The sequence below is a fragment of the Gymnodraco acuticeps genome, unplaced genomic scaffold (assembly GCF_902827175.1).
Source record: "Gymnodraco acuticeps unplaced genomic scaffold, fGymAcu1.1, whole genome shotgun sequence".
NCBI classification, from domain to species: domain Eukaryota; kingdom Metazoa; phylum Chordata; class Actinopteri; order Perciformes; family Bathydraconidae; genus Gymnodraco; species Gymnodraco acuticeps.
Window position 1 is genome coordinate 184248 of NW_022992357.1, and position 15178 is coordinate 199425.

The 15178-nt window shown below is 40.1% G+C and overlaps 1 protein-coding gene across 31 annotated transcripts in view; it reads left to right on the plus strand.

Annotated features, from left to right (window-relative positions):
* LOC117542190 (neurexin-1a) overlaps positions 1-15178 on the plus strand; it is a 301076-nt gene that overhangs the window by 141580 nt on the left and 144318 nt on the right. For 27 of the 31 annotated variants that reach the window (XM_034209679.1, XM_034209677.1, XM_034209680.1 and 24 more), the window contains 6 exons: positions 3208-3411; positions 5556-5582; positions 11006-11128; positions 11631-12012; positions 13323-13513; positions 14203-14376. In XM_034209679.1, the coding sequence (XP_034065570.1) occupies positions 3208-3411; positions 5556-5582; positions 11006-11128; positions 11631-12012; positions 13323-13513; positions 14203-14376 (1101 nt within the window). The remainder of the gene's footprint in view (positions 1-3207; positions 3412-5555; positions 5583-11005; positions 11129-11630; positions 12013-13322; positions 13514-14202; positions 14377-15178) is intronic. The other 4 variants (XM_034209685.1, XM_034209695.1, XM_034209704.1 and 1 more) reach the window with 1 other exon arrangement.

Below are 15178 nucleotides of genomic sequence, written 5' to 3' on the forward strand. Positions count from 1 at the left end.
TCCACTCAGCTGCCAGGTTGTTTTCACATATTTAATACCAGTGAGTCTATGATTTGGATTGTATTATACAAACTCCTCAAAGGCTGCGCTGAAGAAGACATGAGCAGCTTTGAATTATTTATGATATCTCAGAGCCATGAAAACATTTTCCAAAAGCCCTTTGGCAGGTGTTTTACAGGCAGGTGTTTTATTTTGAATTGGGCCTGATGCCCTGATCCTGTGGGCTTCACAATCCTGTGACATGCAGCTGACAGCTCTCCCTTTCTGCAAAGCCTCCTCTCCTCGGGGAGAAAGAAGGGGGGACTGTGTGCCTGGCTGCCATAACTCCCACTCATTGGAATTACAGCCTCATTTGTTACTTCTCTGAGAGTTGGCCCCCCCAACCCAATCGCCTCTGTTTCTTTTAAAAATCTGAAAACGATGTTGTCTTGTGCTTTATAAGACATAACATGATGGGTTGGTTTAGTGTTGGTGGGCTCCATCTCCTCTTTGACAGCTTCCCGTTGGCTTATCTCAGACAGAAGCTCCAGCTTCAGTCCTCTCAATTTATTCGGATATTAAACACGGGAGTGCCATTAAAAATGACTGGGCTTCCAGGATTGGATTTGTGACAGGTGCTCACTTTGCATCAGGTAATGATTCCCCCACATGTCATCCCCATATTTCAATCTTTATTCTGACTTTCCTTATTTACGGAGTTTTGAAAAATCTCTTATATGAATTTAAGCAGAGTTGACATCTTATAATAAATATCTACCACAGTTGTGAATCATTTGATCCGTTCATTCGTAAAAAAAAAGTCCAGATTATTCACATGAGTGAAATTGTCTTGATATTTACGAGATGTTGTAAAGTGTTCACATAAATACTTTTCTTTGCAGCTGTTTATTCCCAATGACCAGACTCCATGCTTTATTGTTATATACAGTTAACAAATGGCGTTTACCAAAATACTATACGCTTTTAAAGCAGAGAACACATTTTTATTATCAATGCATAGGCTATATTTGATTTTGCTTCCTAATTTTACCTTGGGCGCATTGTCACAATTATAGTGGATCCAATTTTAGAACGATGCATTTTTAAAGGGGGTAAGGTTTGTACTTCAGCAGAAATAATATACAGTGCAGCACTTGGATCCGTCTATCACGGTTTATAGCATCAATGATTTTCATGGCTCATCTTCCCAGCGTAAACATACACCGGAACAACAGACACTTACTGTCTATATGTTTACAGTATACACTATAGTTATCAATAATATATCAAGAATAAGTTGAATACTTGCTGCTACTAGAAACTGCTTTCACATGGTCTAAGTACTAGCCAATATTGCATTGACAAACATTTTTCAAGTATTAGGGGCTCAATTTTTGCTGGCATCTGCTAACACTGTCTAAATGCAGCTCTTTGCTTTAGCTGCCTGGCAGGAAGCAGACAGTTTAGCAGTGAAAACCCGTTTGTCACACACCCCTGTCATCTACAGCAGACCCCAGGAGGGCGTGGAGAAATTGGATTTGGGTGAGGAATATGACGGAGTCATCCCAGGGGATGGATGTGACATTGGCTCTGTGTGACGAGGAAGTGGTTATGAGGTGGTGTGTGTACATTTGTACTCTATAGCCCCCACCACTCTCCATCTCTCCAACTTAGATTCTATCTGTCTCAGCACTACAGCTGCAGTAATGGCTTTGTTATTGGGTTATGGTTTAGTTACACTACCGGAAATGCTGTTACAACCCTCTGCCAGCGTTAAACAATCTCCCCTTCATTTCTCCAGATGGCTGCCTAAAGCTTTGAGTAAATGCAGTCACCCTGAGCAGAAGCTCAATATTCAGGGTCCACAGGCTATTACAATTTTTTTGCCGCTTTTCTTTTTTCCTCAGTCAATATCAATTTGTACCTTTTGTAGTTTGTCCCTTCTTCTTAACATTAACTTTGATACTTTGTATTGATTGAGAGTTTCCTATATATATTCCCTTTGCAGTGAGATTGTATTGGTTTGTTTTAAAAATGCAATGTTTTTTACTATTATCCTAGGATGTACCATTTCATACAGTAGTTGTACAGTCCTGCTTAGCTGATTTCTCAATGCTTTTACTGCTTTATCAAAAACTAGAAGTCCCTTTCCTTACAACTTCACATTCAACACTGCACTTCCTTGGCTCCTCAGCAAATCACCCGCCAAGTGTGAGGTGAAGAACAGCTATAGAGAAACTGGGGAGTACAGACCTACATACATATATATGGAGACTCTTTTCATTTTTGTTGGATTGAAGCCACCTACTAAATTGGCCCAGAGAAGACAGGACTCAGACTTTGGAGGGAGATTGGGTAGCTGTCAGCTGTAGTACACGGTGTAATGGGATGCTAGACATGTGGCATATCCTATACAAACTGCTCTTGGATGACATATCTGTACACAGCATTTCAGAGTTTGGAATTAACCCATTGATTTCTTTGTTTTGTCTTCAGTAATTTGAGTAGCATAGTTGTTGGATCCATCTGCGGTCAGATGGGGTGTCCTCTGTCAGTGAGACAAAGTTTTCTTCCCTAACAAACTGTATGTCTCAAACACACCCACAGACACTCCTGGAAGCCCGTAGTCGTCTCTGTGTTTGTCAAATTCATTATCATTCCTCTATGAATGAACTGAATGCTGGATGTCAAGTCAGTGCAGGCTGCTAGGTTTGTTGCTGCAAAGCTTGTATTGCAGTATTCAGTATGTGAGTGCATTTTTCCAACTGACACATAATAGGATATCTCACTATGTGTTTGACCAGTTCACTAGGGGTTTCGTTGACTAAAGAGATTCTGAGTCGATTAACATTCATACATTTCTTTTTACTAATGGGTTGTATTTTTTAATCTGCAAAACCTAATTTCCCTTTCATTCAGTAACAACTTTAAATCCTGTGTTTACCAAGAATGTCTCGTAATTTCCTTGAAAATGCAGGAAAAAGGCATACAAAAATACTATTAAACCAAAACAAGCTTTAGCCAACTAATCAATTAAGATGGTGCAGCCCTATAAATTAGATAGCTGTATTTGAAATATAAAGTCACATTATATTATCATTAAATGATATCCACAAGGACGTAATTAAAAGCTGAACTGACATTAATAGACATTGGTACAGCGTAAAACTGCTACACTCCATTTTACTGCTATTCCTGATGTTGTTTTCCTCCCCATTCTCTCTGCAGAGGCGACCATCCTCAGTTACGACGGCAGCAAGTTTATGAAGGTCCAGCTGCCAGTGGTGATGCACACAGAAGCCGAGGACGTGTCTCTGCGCTTCCGATCCCAGCGAGCCTATGGCATCCTAATAGCCACCACATCTCGGGACTCTGCTGACACCCTGCGTCTGGAGCTGGAGAGCGGCCGGGTCCGCCTGACTGTCAACTTAGGTAACGCCTCGGACATTGCACCGACCGCTGCAGCAAAGCCATCATATGTCACACACACACTCTCTCCCACACTCACACACACAAACACCATGTACATATTTTTGAAAAGAAGGAGGAGGTGTAAAGACTTTCAATGCCAAAAGTCTGCGGCTCTCCGCTCACTGCCAGTTGAGCACACACATGTCGTTGCCCAGCAGGGAATGCTCGCTGCCCAATCCATCAGCTGACCCCAAATCAGCATCCGTACATGTGTATTGCTCTATAGGAAAATACCCTGACAGTTCAAACACTGCTCTATTCCTTCCTCGTTTCATTTCAAACACATCCAGTCATCATTCTTTGAGATCTAATCATTTTAAAAATGTGTAATATAAGTTGTTACCTGATATGAGTAAGCCAATATTTATGAGTTGTGGCCAATCAATGCCCTGAAATCATGTGTTTACCTTTTGCACCTAATTCACAGAAATCAGCAACTGTCTCTTAAATGAGCACACTTGCCCGTTGCAAAAAGAAAATTGAGGACAAAATATAAGAGTCAGTGCGAGTGTGTTTATATGTCCTTATTAGTTCAGGAAAGAATCCAATGATGCCTGTGAAAGTTTGATATCTCTCAAACGGAGCAATGCCGCACAAATGATGGCCATCTATTTCTCCTTTCCACTGGCTAAACAGAAATGGGCTTCCTAAGCGCTGCTGTTTAGCTGTGCATACAAAGTAGACAGTAGTCTGTGTCTACTGTCAAACACAAGGAAGCATGTGTCCCGCCCTGGAAGACAACAGCGCCACACACTGACAGGGCTGACAAGTCAAATAACTGAGAATTCAAAGGAATGCCCTCTAATGAAAACAACAGGCCACCATGTTTTTGTTTTCCTTTGAATTATATTTGACACTTTTAAGAGTAGAGTTTGTCCCCAGCCATCAGCCGCTGAAGCCTGTCTTCTCCGTCCCTCCTTAAACAAAAGCAGAGCATTCCCTGTTCGGGTAGGCTAGTGCTGGTCTCTGGCTGTTTGCGACCACTTTTCTGCTGTGGTTGACAACACACGACAGGCAGGGCCAAATGCGAAGGAGGGAGCTCAATCTGGGTCACCTTTCTCAGAGCACAACATGAGCTAAGCCTTAGGAAACGGAGAGGTAAAAAAGTGGCAGTCAAGATCGCATTGCTGCACGCTAGAAGATTAGTTTGTTATTGTATTGACTCTAATGTCAACTACAGCTGTTGAAGTATGATCAAGACTTTTCTTAGTTGAAAAAATCAAAATCAATAATAGTGTTACCTCTACTAGTAATATGTTATTTTACTTCAAGTAGATAGAAATATGACTATTTAAATAATTATGTATGATATGTTATTGTAACTGAATAATTAGACAGAGTAGCATTTCAAATAGTTGCGATGAAATTCTACCTACTTTATATTCTGTTGGGAAACATTATCAGATCATTAATTTGCATAAAAGTAACAATATTTGTAAAAGTTATAAGTAAAAGAAAATTCTTCAAATTTAACTTAGTAAATAAAAGAGATAAGTATAACATGCTAATGAATTAAAAGTATCAAAAGTCAAACAGTTAAAAAAAAATTACATTTCCACATAAGCAGCATTTTAATTCTGGTTGAGTTCAAGTTAATTTGACCTACTTTAAATATGTTCAGAAGTAAAATGTATAATGCAATATAAGTTCTTATTTATGTAGTGGAGTAAAAGGTAAAATAATGTAGCCTAAAAGGCAAAAGCTTCCTCCTGGCCCTGTCTGACCCTCACCAGAATCTGATGCTCTCATACTGTATAGAAGATCTTATCCTTTCAACGTAAATCTCCCAGATGTTAAACCTTGCGTCTGGCTATTGGAAGAAAACATAGCAATACAAACAATGTCATGAACATAACCTCAGTTCTCGTCACTCTCTGTTCTACATTGCTGGAACATGTAGTGTAAGCCATGCTGTGCCCCTCTGGCGCCGCTCCACTGCAGAGCTTTCACCAGCTCGCTGCAGCTCGGGGCCGCGGGTGAGAGCATCAGAGGACGGAGAGTGTCCGTGTGTGTGTCCCCAGAGGGGTGGACTGTATGCTTTAATCATGTCTGCAGCTGTAACATTGAAAGATGAATTTATCTCTCATCTATTCTTCCCCGTCTAGATTGTATCAGGATTAACTGTACCTCCAGTAAGTTACTGTTCACCTTTCTTATTCTTCTCTAACTCTTGCTGTTTCAAGATAATCATGTTGTATTTGTCTAGAAGTCTTTTACGTATCCATGTTTACAATTTTCTCTGTTAAGCCATTTTAATTTGATAATGACATTAAATGATCATTAAGCTATGAAAATGTGATTTCCGATGTGCGATGAAACATGTCTGACTTGCAGTTTGCATTGACATACTTTACATTTTGTCATACTGCTGCGTGGTGTTGTGTGCATCAGCTGTCCAGGACAATGATGAGCAGTAGGGAGGACATGGAGGGAGGCTTGAAATAATGACAAACCCAAATATGGCAGTCAGTTGTGATCATACACACTGAGTTGTTTCTAATTAACGATCCATTTCACTCCTGAGTTTAGGCTGATATAAAACGCATGCTTTGGGAGTGCAGGTATTTTAGACATGCATGATTTCCTTGTCTACCCCTAGCAATTATTTTTTCTTTTTTTTTCTACTTCAGTATTTCACGCCGGTTGTAAATTGATGAGGCCATTCAAGGCAAAGAGGAAATACAGAGTGTGATTTTATTATTCTCATTAACCTGCCTCACAGAGCAGAAAGAAAGGGATGAGGAGAGAGGATAGATCTTGTTGTGATTTTCATGGAGGATATCTCTGTGTTTGTGTATGTGTGTGTTTCTAAAAGGGGTTACATTGCAATATTTTGGGAGGTAAAAAACCCTGACATTCCTTATTCAGGAACAGTGATGAATTAATAATTACTTCTCTGGAGTCATAATACGTGAGCCCTCTTCCTGTTTAATTATTCCGAAGTGACAGACATACTCTTAGTATCAATAAATACAAGCTTAAATTAGACAGTTTAAGCTCTATAATAGAAGAGTCACATAGCATACATAAGGACACACAGTTCCCTCTGAAAGTGGGTGTGTGTGTGTGTGTGTGTGTGTGTGTGTGTGTGTGTGTGTGTGTGTGTGTGTGTGTGTGTGTGTGTGTGTGTGTGTGTGTGTGTGTGTGTGTGTGTGTGTGTGTATAGTGTTACAGTATTTGAAGGTCACTCCCTGATGAGAAGTGGAGACTTGCACAACAAACGCCTCCGCACAGAATCACATGATGTGATCTCTAGACATGCTTCTGTGAGCCAGCCCTTCTTAACACCTTTCTAAATGCTAAATAGCATTGTTCGTGCGTCTTGGATTGCATCCCTTGTTTGTGTATGCAAACAAAAAGCTCTGAGCTCTAATTCCCTCATCCAAAGCTTTAAAAGGTCATTCTTGGTTTAAGAGAATGGTACAGAGGCGTTATCAGCAGCGCATACATGGACTCCAGTGGTTGTTGTATGAATATTTTCTACTTTGGTTTTTTCTATCTTCAGTTCTTTATTTATTTGCACTCATAGTATCCAATTCCATTTGCAGTAGTAACTAGCATCGTTTAACCAAAATAGTTGTGGCAGTAGTGTAAACTGGTACTGGTTGAAGGTACATCAAAATGTACCAAGTGAGCAATCTTTAGGATGTTCACTTATTAGTTCAGTCCCTTTTTTATACATTCAAATAATAGTCTTAAATGATATTTTGCCATAAGATTATTTGTATAGATAGAAAGACGTACAATACTGCAGATGGTTTAGACGCATAACTAATATAATGCCATAGGGAAAGCAAATGTTTAAGTTAATTAAAGAAGAAAATAAAACGTAAAACAGCAGGCTTTCCTTTAATACATCCAGACCTAATTGTGTCATAAGTAAATGTTTAATTGAAGTTCTAAGAACTGTTGAGCCACTGCATTTCCACTTATGAAGTACTTAATCCTTTTATATAGGTTATTATTTTTGTTCGTCTTATTTTCGTCCTATTTTTTTCCGGTGTTAATTAATGTGTCTTGTCAGGCGCTGCAGCTCCGGACAACTCGGTGGATGAAGAATTTCAGCACCGACTCAAAGAACACATCACTGTCAATTAGAGAGCCGGCTCCCTGGGGCTGCCCAGAGCTGTCTGAAGAGCACACTGCCACTTCCACTTAAACACTGTTAACAGGGACTGAGTGACAACAAGCTGAAAATATAAACCAAAAATATATTGTGACAGCTTGGCTTTTTCTCTTCTTTTCGTGTGACATTCTGGCCCTTATATTATTCATTAGCTTGAACTGCAGTACAATCATAATGTAAAGTGTATCCATAAGGGAAACGTCATGTTATTAGTCTCTCAATGACCTTTGGTAACATCTCGAGGCATCTTTTCTCTCATAATTGATGTTTTCGGCGCATCAAAGTATCGTTTTTGACTTATTTACTGTGAAAGACTCTTTTACATTAATATTTTGCCTGTGTATATGTAAGAAATAATAGATGCAAGGTTGATTCAAGGGGAGGATGCATAAATGGATATGTACATACCTGCTGCCTGATCGGCTGAAATAATTACACTAAATTGACATTAATTCCAACGTCTTCGTCGCACACTAATGCTTGTTTGAGGACCACTGTTTTTATGACTGCTAATAAGCTCTTTATTCAACATATTTACTATTTCTCAGTGTATTGCTAAAATGCTGTGACTATGTTGAGCGCACATATTGATTTGAGGTTATTCAGGGTTACATTATTGTGAATATAAGTCAACCTAAAGATAAAACCCCCCTTATGAAAACATATATCAATAAGGTAGTTAGTGACCAGTAAATGACCAGGATGAGCAAATTAGGATGCAGTTATTAATATTGGACCCCACTACACCCTCCTCCACAAAATATTAAAAACAATATTTAAATGTGTAACAAAATAAACGGACAAAAGTTCAAATCTTTAAAAGTTTTAAGCAAAGAATTCCGCAAAAATAAAAATGATATTACCTCAAATGAGACAATCCACCAGCCTCAATTGTAGATAAACCATACTGCTGTATTTTTCTACACCAATATAAACAGGAGTACCAAGTGAGGAGAAAGAACAGTGAGGTGCTTAAAATTAAAGAGCAATTATGTGGATGTTCTTTATGGTTGCACTGAATTAGGTAGATAAAGAGGCTAACATGTTGGCTCAGTGGTCCTTGCAACAAACATCAGCTGCTTAAATTAAAAGCTGGGAGTAAACGCTGACATCCCCCAAAGCTCCAGCATGCTGATTGACTTTCCTGTCAGGTAGCAGGTAGTTATCATGACATAGTTACACAGTTATTGCTCAAATATGCTGTTATCCTAGTGCGTTCAATTGAGCCGTGTTCAAAAAACCATTCCAACATGTTTCGTATTGAGCAGTCATAAATGTAAATGCCCACAAACTGCTGATTATTATTGATCATCATTTATTGTTTTTACACTATTTAATCTCTGCTTGCCTAAACAATGGCTTTATAGTTAGCAAACCATTGATTAGTTCAGCAGGTTGCCTCACATTGTAGCCTGCTTTCCTTGCCATGTGCGCTGGACTCTGATCTCTGTGTTGACGGTAACCGTCTGTGGACCCCCCCCCCCCCACCTGGGTGAGTCACAGTGTCTGGGCAGGCAACACCAGTATCTGGCCTGTCATCCAGCCAGCCACAGCTGATTGACTGGATAATCACATCTTCTCATGCTTCCCTGTGCCACACTTCTCCACTGTTCCCTTGGGCTCAAAGTCAATGAAGCATGGAGGGATCACTGTAGATTCATCACTGCAGATAGATCACCATCAGTGAGGGCAGCAGAGAGGGCTGGACGCGGCCGACAGTGGTCTGAAGGACCTTAATGCTGGCCAGCAGCTGGCTGTTTGGACCACAGACTGTAAACCCAGGCCCTACAGTGGTGGATGTTGTGCAGCTATGTGCTCCTTAATACGATTGACCTCCTTTCCCCTTTTCCTTAATTTCCTCCTTGGACAGCAACAAGGACAGGATGATGGAAGGCAAAGATCAAGCATGCTTTCAAGTCCAACTCCATCCATTATTTCATATCTCTCCCCCTTAATCCCTCGCCAGTCGTCTGGTTTCAATCCTGCCCCGGTGTTAGTGTTTAGTGCTTACAAAGCAGAACTGTGCCTCTGAGATTGAGTGTGTCCCAATGCTTTGGCACTCTCAGATTTGCATACACATTGCATCGAGTCTTTGAAGATTGCAGAAAAGGAGGAAATAAATAGCCATAAATGGGTGCAGGGTAATGAAGATGGCTCCCATCTGAAATACTCCCTGCTGTGGGCAAGGTATGCAGAGCCTGGGGATTTTAAATCGGTCACAGTGGTCCGTCCTTATTGGCCGGTTTGGTTATGTGTGCCCATCAGGGGAACATCAGAGATACACTGCAATTCCAAGATGCTCTGAGATGGAGGGAGGCTACATGAAATAATGATGTGTTGCCCCAATTGGACCCATGTTGGGTTTCTAAATGCAGGAGTGTATCTTCGGAGATTTTGTTAGTTGCAGCTGATGAGATCATTTATCTGTGATTCTAAATCTGATTAACTCTCCTTGAGGATTTGGCACCTTGATCCTGTTTGACATCTCTATTACTGCCCTCTAGCAGTGACACACTTAATGCAAAATGTATGTTTTCAGGAGTCAATGAAGGACTCAGAGGTTTATATTATTATTATTATGTATATTATATAGTTAAATGGGATGATTTATGGATTCAACATGTGCCTTAGACTTTGTGCAGTTTTGGTGACTGACGATATTGGCTACCTCCTACCAGCTGCTTATTCCAAAACACCCATTTATTTTCAAAGGGTGCTGATAAAAATCACATTCGGTATTTCCTGTTTTCTGCATTAGCGGATTTCCAGGGACAATGGCCTGTCTCTTTTGCTTTTAATGGGTTCTTTCACCACCAAGGACATTGCTCCCATTATGCAAGTATTTATTTCCTTATCTCTATTTCATGTCATGCGCTGGGCATGAGAGGAATCAAATACTGGGTTGCTCTGTCGTAGGTAAACAAGATGGAGAGTGATGCTCAATTGTTTAGTGCCTTTCTCCATAGTAGCCTTTTGGTAGTTAGATACTGCCCCCTAGTGGCATCAAAGGAAGGAAGAGATATCATAAGAAATCTGAGACCAGCTATGATGAAAATACTCAGTATCCCCTGTTTCATTAGAACATATATATTTACAGAAAACAGTTAGTGTGGATATTGTTAATAATAATAATATGACATCCTTATTATGGCCTCCCTCCTCTTAGTTTGAGGAAAATGTTGTTCAGGGACAATTCAGAAATGTGATGCCCTATCTAATGGTGCGACCAGTACAGCAAATGCAAGTCAGAATGTATTTTATGGACCATTAACTATGTTTACCGTAATGTTTTTTTGTTTCTGTCAAACAACTTAACTTATACTCTCTGCCTCTCTTTCGGCGCCCCCTTTTCTGTCTCTCAGCCTGTCTGTAATGTATATGATTTGTGTGCATGAATATCTGTTAACCACTGTTTGGACTGTCCCGCAGGCAAAGGCCCAGAGACTATTTTTGCGGGTCAGAATGTGAACGATAATGAGTGGCACACAGTGCGTGTGTTCAGGAGGGGCAAGAGTTTGAAACTGACCGTAGATGATCTGCAGCCTGTGGAAGGTACTTCTCCCTCTTCTCCTTTCACAGAATAATTATTCTTAAACCTAAATCAACCCATACCATTTGTTTTGCTCTCAGATTCTAGGTAAGACATATGCTCTAGTAATGTATTAACTACAAATACTGTGCTTTGTAGAGTGCCTTTTTTTTGTTTTTCTTCATTATTGATGCTCCCTTATCCACTTTGGACAAAATATGCATTTTTGTTGCCGTTTATTCACAAGACGATTCTCATACCATATGCTCTAAGATAATTAGGTTAAATAAACATCTAATAGGCTACACAGTTTGATAATAACTCTCAACAGGCTCATTTTACAGCCGAATTATGTAGATTCACTGTCTGTAAGGGCCTTGTTTTGCCTTTATTAGAAATGTTATTATTAGCCATGTTCTGTTCTGTATTGTACTTGTCTGCAAAAAAGCGTTTCACAAAAGTTTTATTGTCAAATATCCCCAATAACACCCTCCTTCCCTCCCTTCCTTCGTCTGCTGATCAAAGGTCAAATGGCAGGCGACCACACCCAGCTGGAGTTCCACAACATTGAGACGGGCATTGTGACAGAGAAGCGCTTCATGTCCATGGTGCCGTCCAACTTCATTGGCCACCTCCAGAGCCTCTCCTTTAACGGCATGGCCTACATAGACCTCTGTAAAAACGGTGACATTGATTACTGTGAGCTCAACGCCATGATTGGCTTCAAGAACATCATCGCCGACCCCGTGACCTTCAAGTCGCGCTCCAGCTATGTGACCCTCACCACTCTGCAGGCCTACTACTCCATGCACCTTTTCTTTCAGTTCAAAACCACCTCCTCCGACGGCCTCGTCCTGTTTAACAGCGGCGACGGAAACGACTTCATCGTGGTGGAGCTGGTCAAAGGGTGAGTGGAGGCAAAAACTCAAACCGACTGTTCTCCCATGGATTTCAAGTAGATCTAGTCTGATAAGACAATATGTACTTTATTGATCCCAATTTGGGAAATGTTTGCGTTGCAGCAGCATTAAAGACAAGGCATTGAACATAAGTAGAAATTAAAAGTGTAGAAACAATTCTAAAATGTAAACATCTCAAAAAAGAATTAAAACCGCATTAGTCACATTCACTTTTGGTTAATCTTCAAGGGCATTATCAACTAACCAACCATAAGATGTGTTATTCCTTTTTTCTATGCATTTCATTTTGGAGTAATTACAGGAGTCATTGGGGTTGTGGCAACCTGCTGTCAGATTTATGTTTCTAGGGGGATTCATAATTGAGGTTTGTTTTTGCGTGGGTGCCTTGCTTGTTTTAGTTTCAGATCAGGTATCTGCACAGTAACTACACGGCTCTTCTCTTTGAACACTTACCTGAACCTGGTTTAGACATCAGCAAAGACTGTCAAATGAGTTTAATTTGAGTGTTGCAAGTTGTTTTCATTATGTAAGACTTTCCATAAGAATTTGCTGTAACTTTAATGATGAAGCTCTTCATACTTTATGACAGTTTCCAAACAGACCATAAGTCTTGACAGCTTTTATGCCATCACCATGGGAGTTTCAATTATTTTCTTATCATCTCTATGCAAGAGTATTTACTTAAAGAGCTGACGGCTATTACTGTTCTTTTAAATCAAGAAGGGAAAAACAAATACCCAACATAAAAGGGAATCGACTTCACAAGGGCACATTTCTTATTGCTGAAATGCAGCTATAGAATTACCCTCTTTTAAGTAATGACTGGAGTTAAGGCATTATTCAATGTACTAAACATTAAAGGCATACATTCTAATTAAAATGGGCTTGCACATCATAATTTGCCTCTAAACCAAAGTATTTAAGACCAATTTGTTCGGCACAGCCCACAACCTTTTGTTAATTCTCCAACCTGACAATTATTTAGAAGCTTCTCAGAAAGCTGCACTTTCTGATACTCTCATATCTGCATAAATGAACTCACAGGCACATAGCACCAGCAACAACAAACTCTCTCTTGCTCCAGTTTTAGTTTCTCCTTGCACTTTTCAGTTCACTTGTCTTGTTATATTCTTATGCATTTTGTCTGTTAAGTGTGTACAAATTCTGAAAATAAACTGGATTCCAACACATTTATTTATATTTTGGGATTCTGGAAACAGCCTTTTCCATAAGTTATCATGTCTCACGTTCCTGTCCATGGTTGCATCGACTCATGCTGTTAAATATCTGTTTCCAGTTACCTGCACTATGTGTCTGACCTGGGAAATGGAGCCCACTTGATCAAAGGCAACTCCAACAAGCCCCTCAACGACAACCACTGGCACAATGTCATCATCTCCAGGGACACCAACAACCTCCACATGGTCAAGATTGATACCAAGATCACCACGCAGACAACCTCAGGAGCCAAAAATCTGGACCTGAAGGGTGTGTAGGAATAGAGAATTTAAATACATTTATATTGTAGATTTCATTACATTGGGGCAGCAGTGGCCTAGAGTCGAGAGGAGCATATTTGGGACTGAAAGGTTGCACCAGCAGGATAAAGCCTGCAGGGGTGGAGGGAAAGGCTCGGCCCTCACTCATTACCAACACTCACTCAGGTACCCTCTAGCTAAAATCTCAACTCCATCTGTTCAGCACCAGCACTAATGGTGTGCGTGTGGAGCAGCAAGTTCATACAAAAGAGCATTCGGGCTCAGCAGACCAACATTTTATAAAAGTTATCTGAAAGAATGAACAAGATAACAACTTTTCTCACTGGAAGGATACAGGCATAATTAGTGTGCTGCCTCGAAGAATGTTGTTTGTTGACCTTGTACAAAGCAGATGACAAATGTAAACACAAATATATAATTGATATTGCATTGTTGCAAAATTAAATCGTATTTGACAAATATATAATTTTTTATAAGCAACGTGGTAATCAACCTCTTGCACTGTTTCATATGGATTATACTTTCAAACTACCTTAATTAAGTAAAGCACAAATGTTATTTTTAGGTCTTTAGTTGGGAAATCCATTCAACAAAGAGTGGTTATTTGTACATTAAAAAGAGAGCTTGGTACCATGTTTTGTTTCCACTAGGGGTCAGTATTGTCCTATTTCTGCACAGGTAACCTTTATATTGGCGGGGTGGCTAAGGAGATGTACAAGGAGCTGCCCAAACTGGTGCACGCCAAGGAGGGTTTCCAAGGCTGTCTGGCGTCGGTGGATCTGAACGGGCGGCTCCCGGACCTGATGTCAGACGCTCTGGACTGCGTGGGTCAGATAGAGAGAGGATGTGAAGGTGAGTCTCTCGGCCGAGTGAAGCTTTTGGTGCTTTCAAACTTTCGTTTTTGTATGTGGAGTTTACTACATGTTCTAGCTTGAATCAGGTTCAAATTGTATTGATCAGTGCCTAAAAAAGGAGAGATATTCCATGTAATCATCCTCTTTCCCCTCGTTATCTCAAAACTATCATGCAGTGCTTCAATGCTTCTAAGCGCTCTCATTCTCATACTTTTCCGACACACATACACTGCAAAGCACACCCACAATGCCAACCTGTGGAACATAGTTTAACATCCATAAAGTGTGTTAGTATTCTGTTAGAATGCATCAAGCTCTGACACTCCTCCACAGGCTATCATTTCTGTTTCACTTAGCCATAATCTGATTATTCTCTCTGCCATATTTGTACTGCCAGTGTTATTTCCCATTGTATCCCCATTCTGTTTTGCTCTATGCATGCTCGCTGGATCTAAGAGTTTGCCAGAAGCAATCCTTTTGAATTATGTATGAAGCCTCTGTTGCATGCATGAATATCATTTGTCCAGTCTAATGTGTGCACCACATCCAGAGACAATATTTGATTTATTTTTCAACTTCACTCACTTAGTTCAATTTCACAATTCATCCACTATTGAGTAGGCTTCTTCTGATCTTTTCATGTTCCCACATTACAAAGTAATCAAATGTTGCGCCCTGTCAAACGTGCTGTTATGGTTTCGTGCCACACAGTATCAATGGTCCCTCTCAATGGAAAATGGCTTCTATGATAACGCATTTATTGAATTGCATTAAACCAGTCAGAAGGTTGCATATGTTTG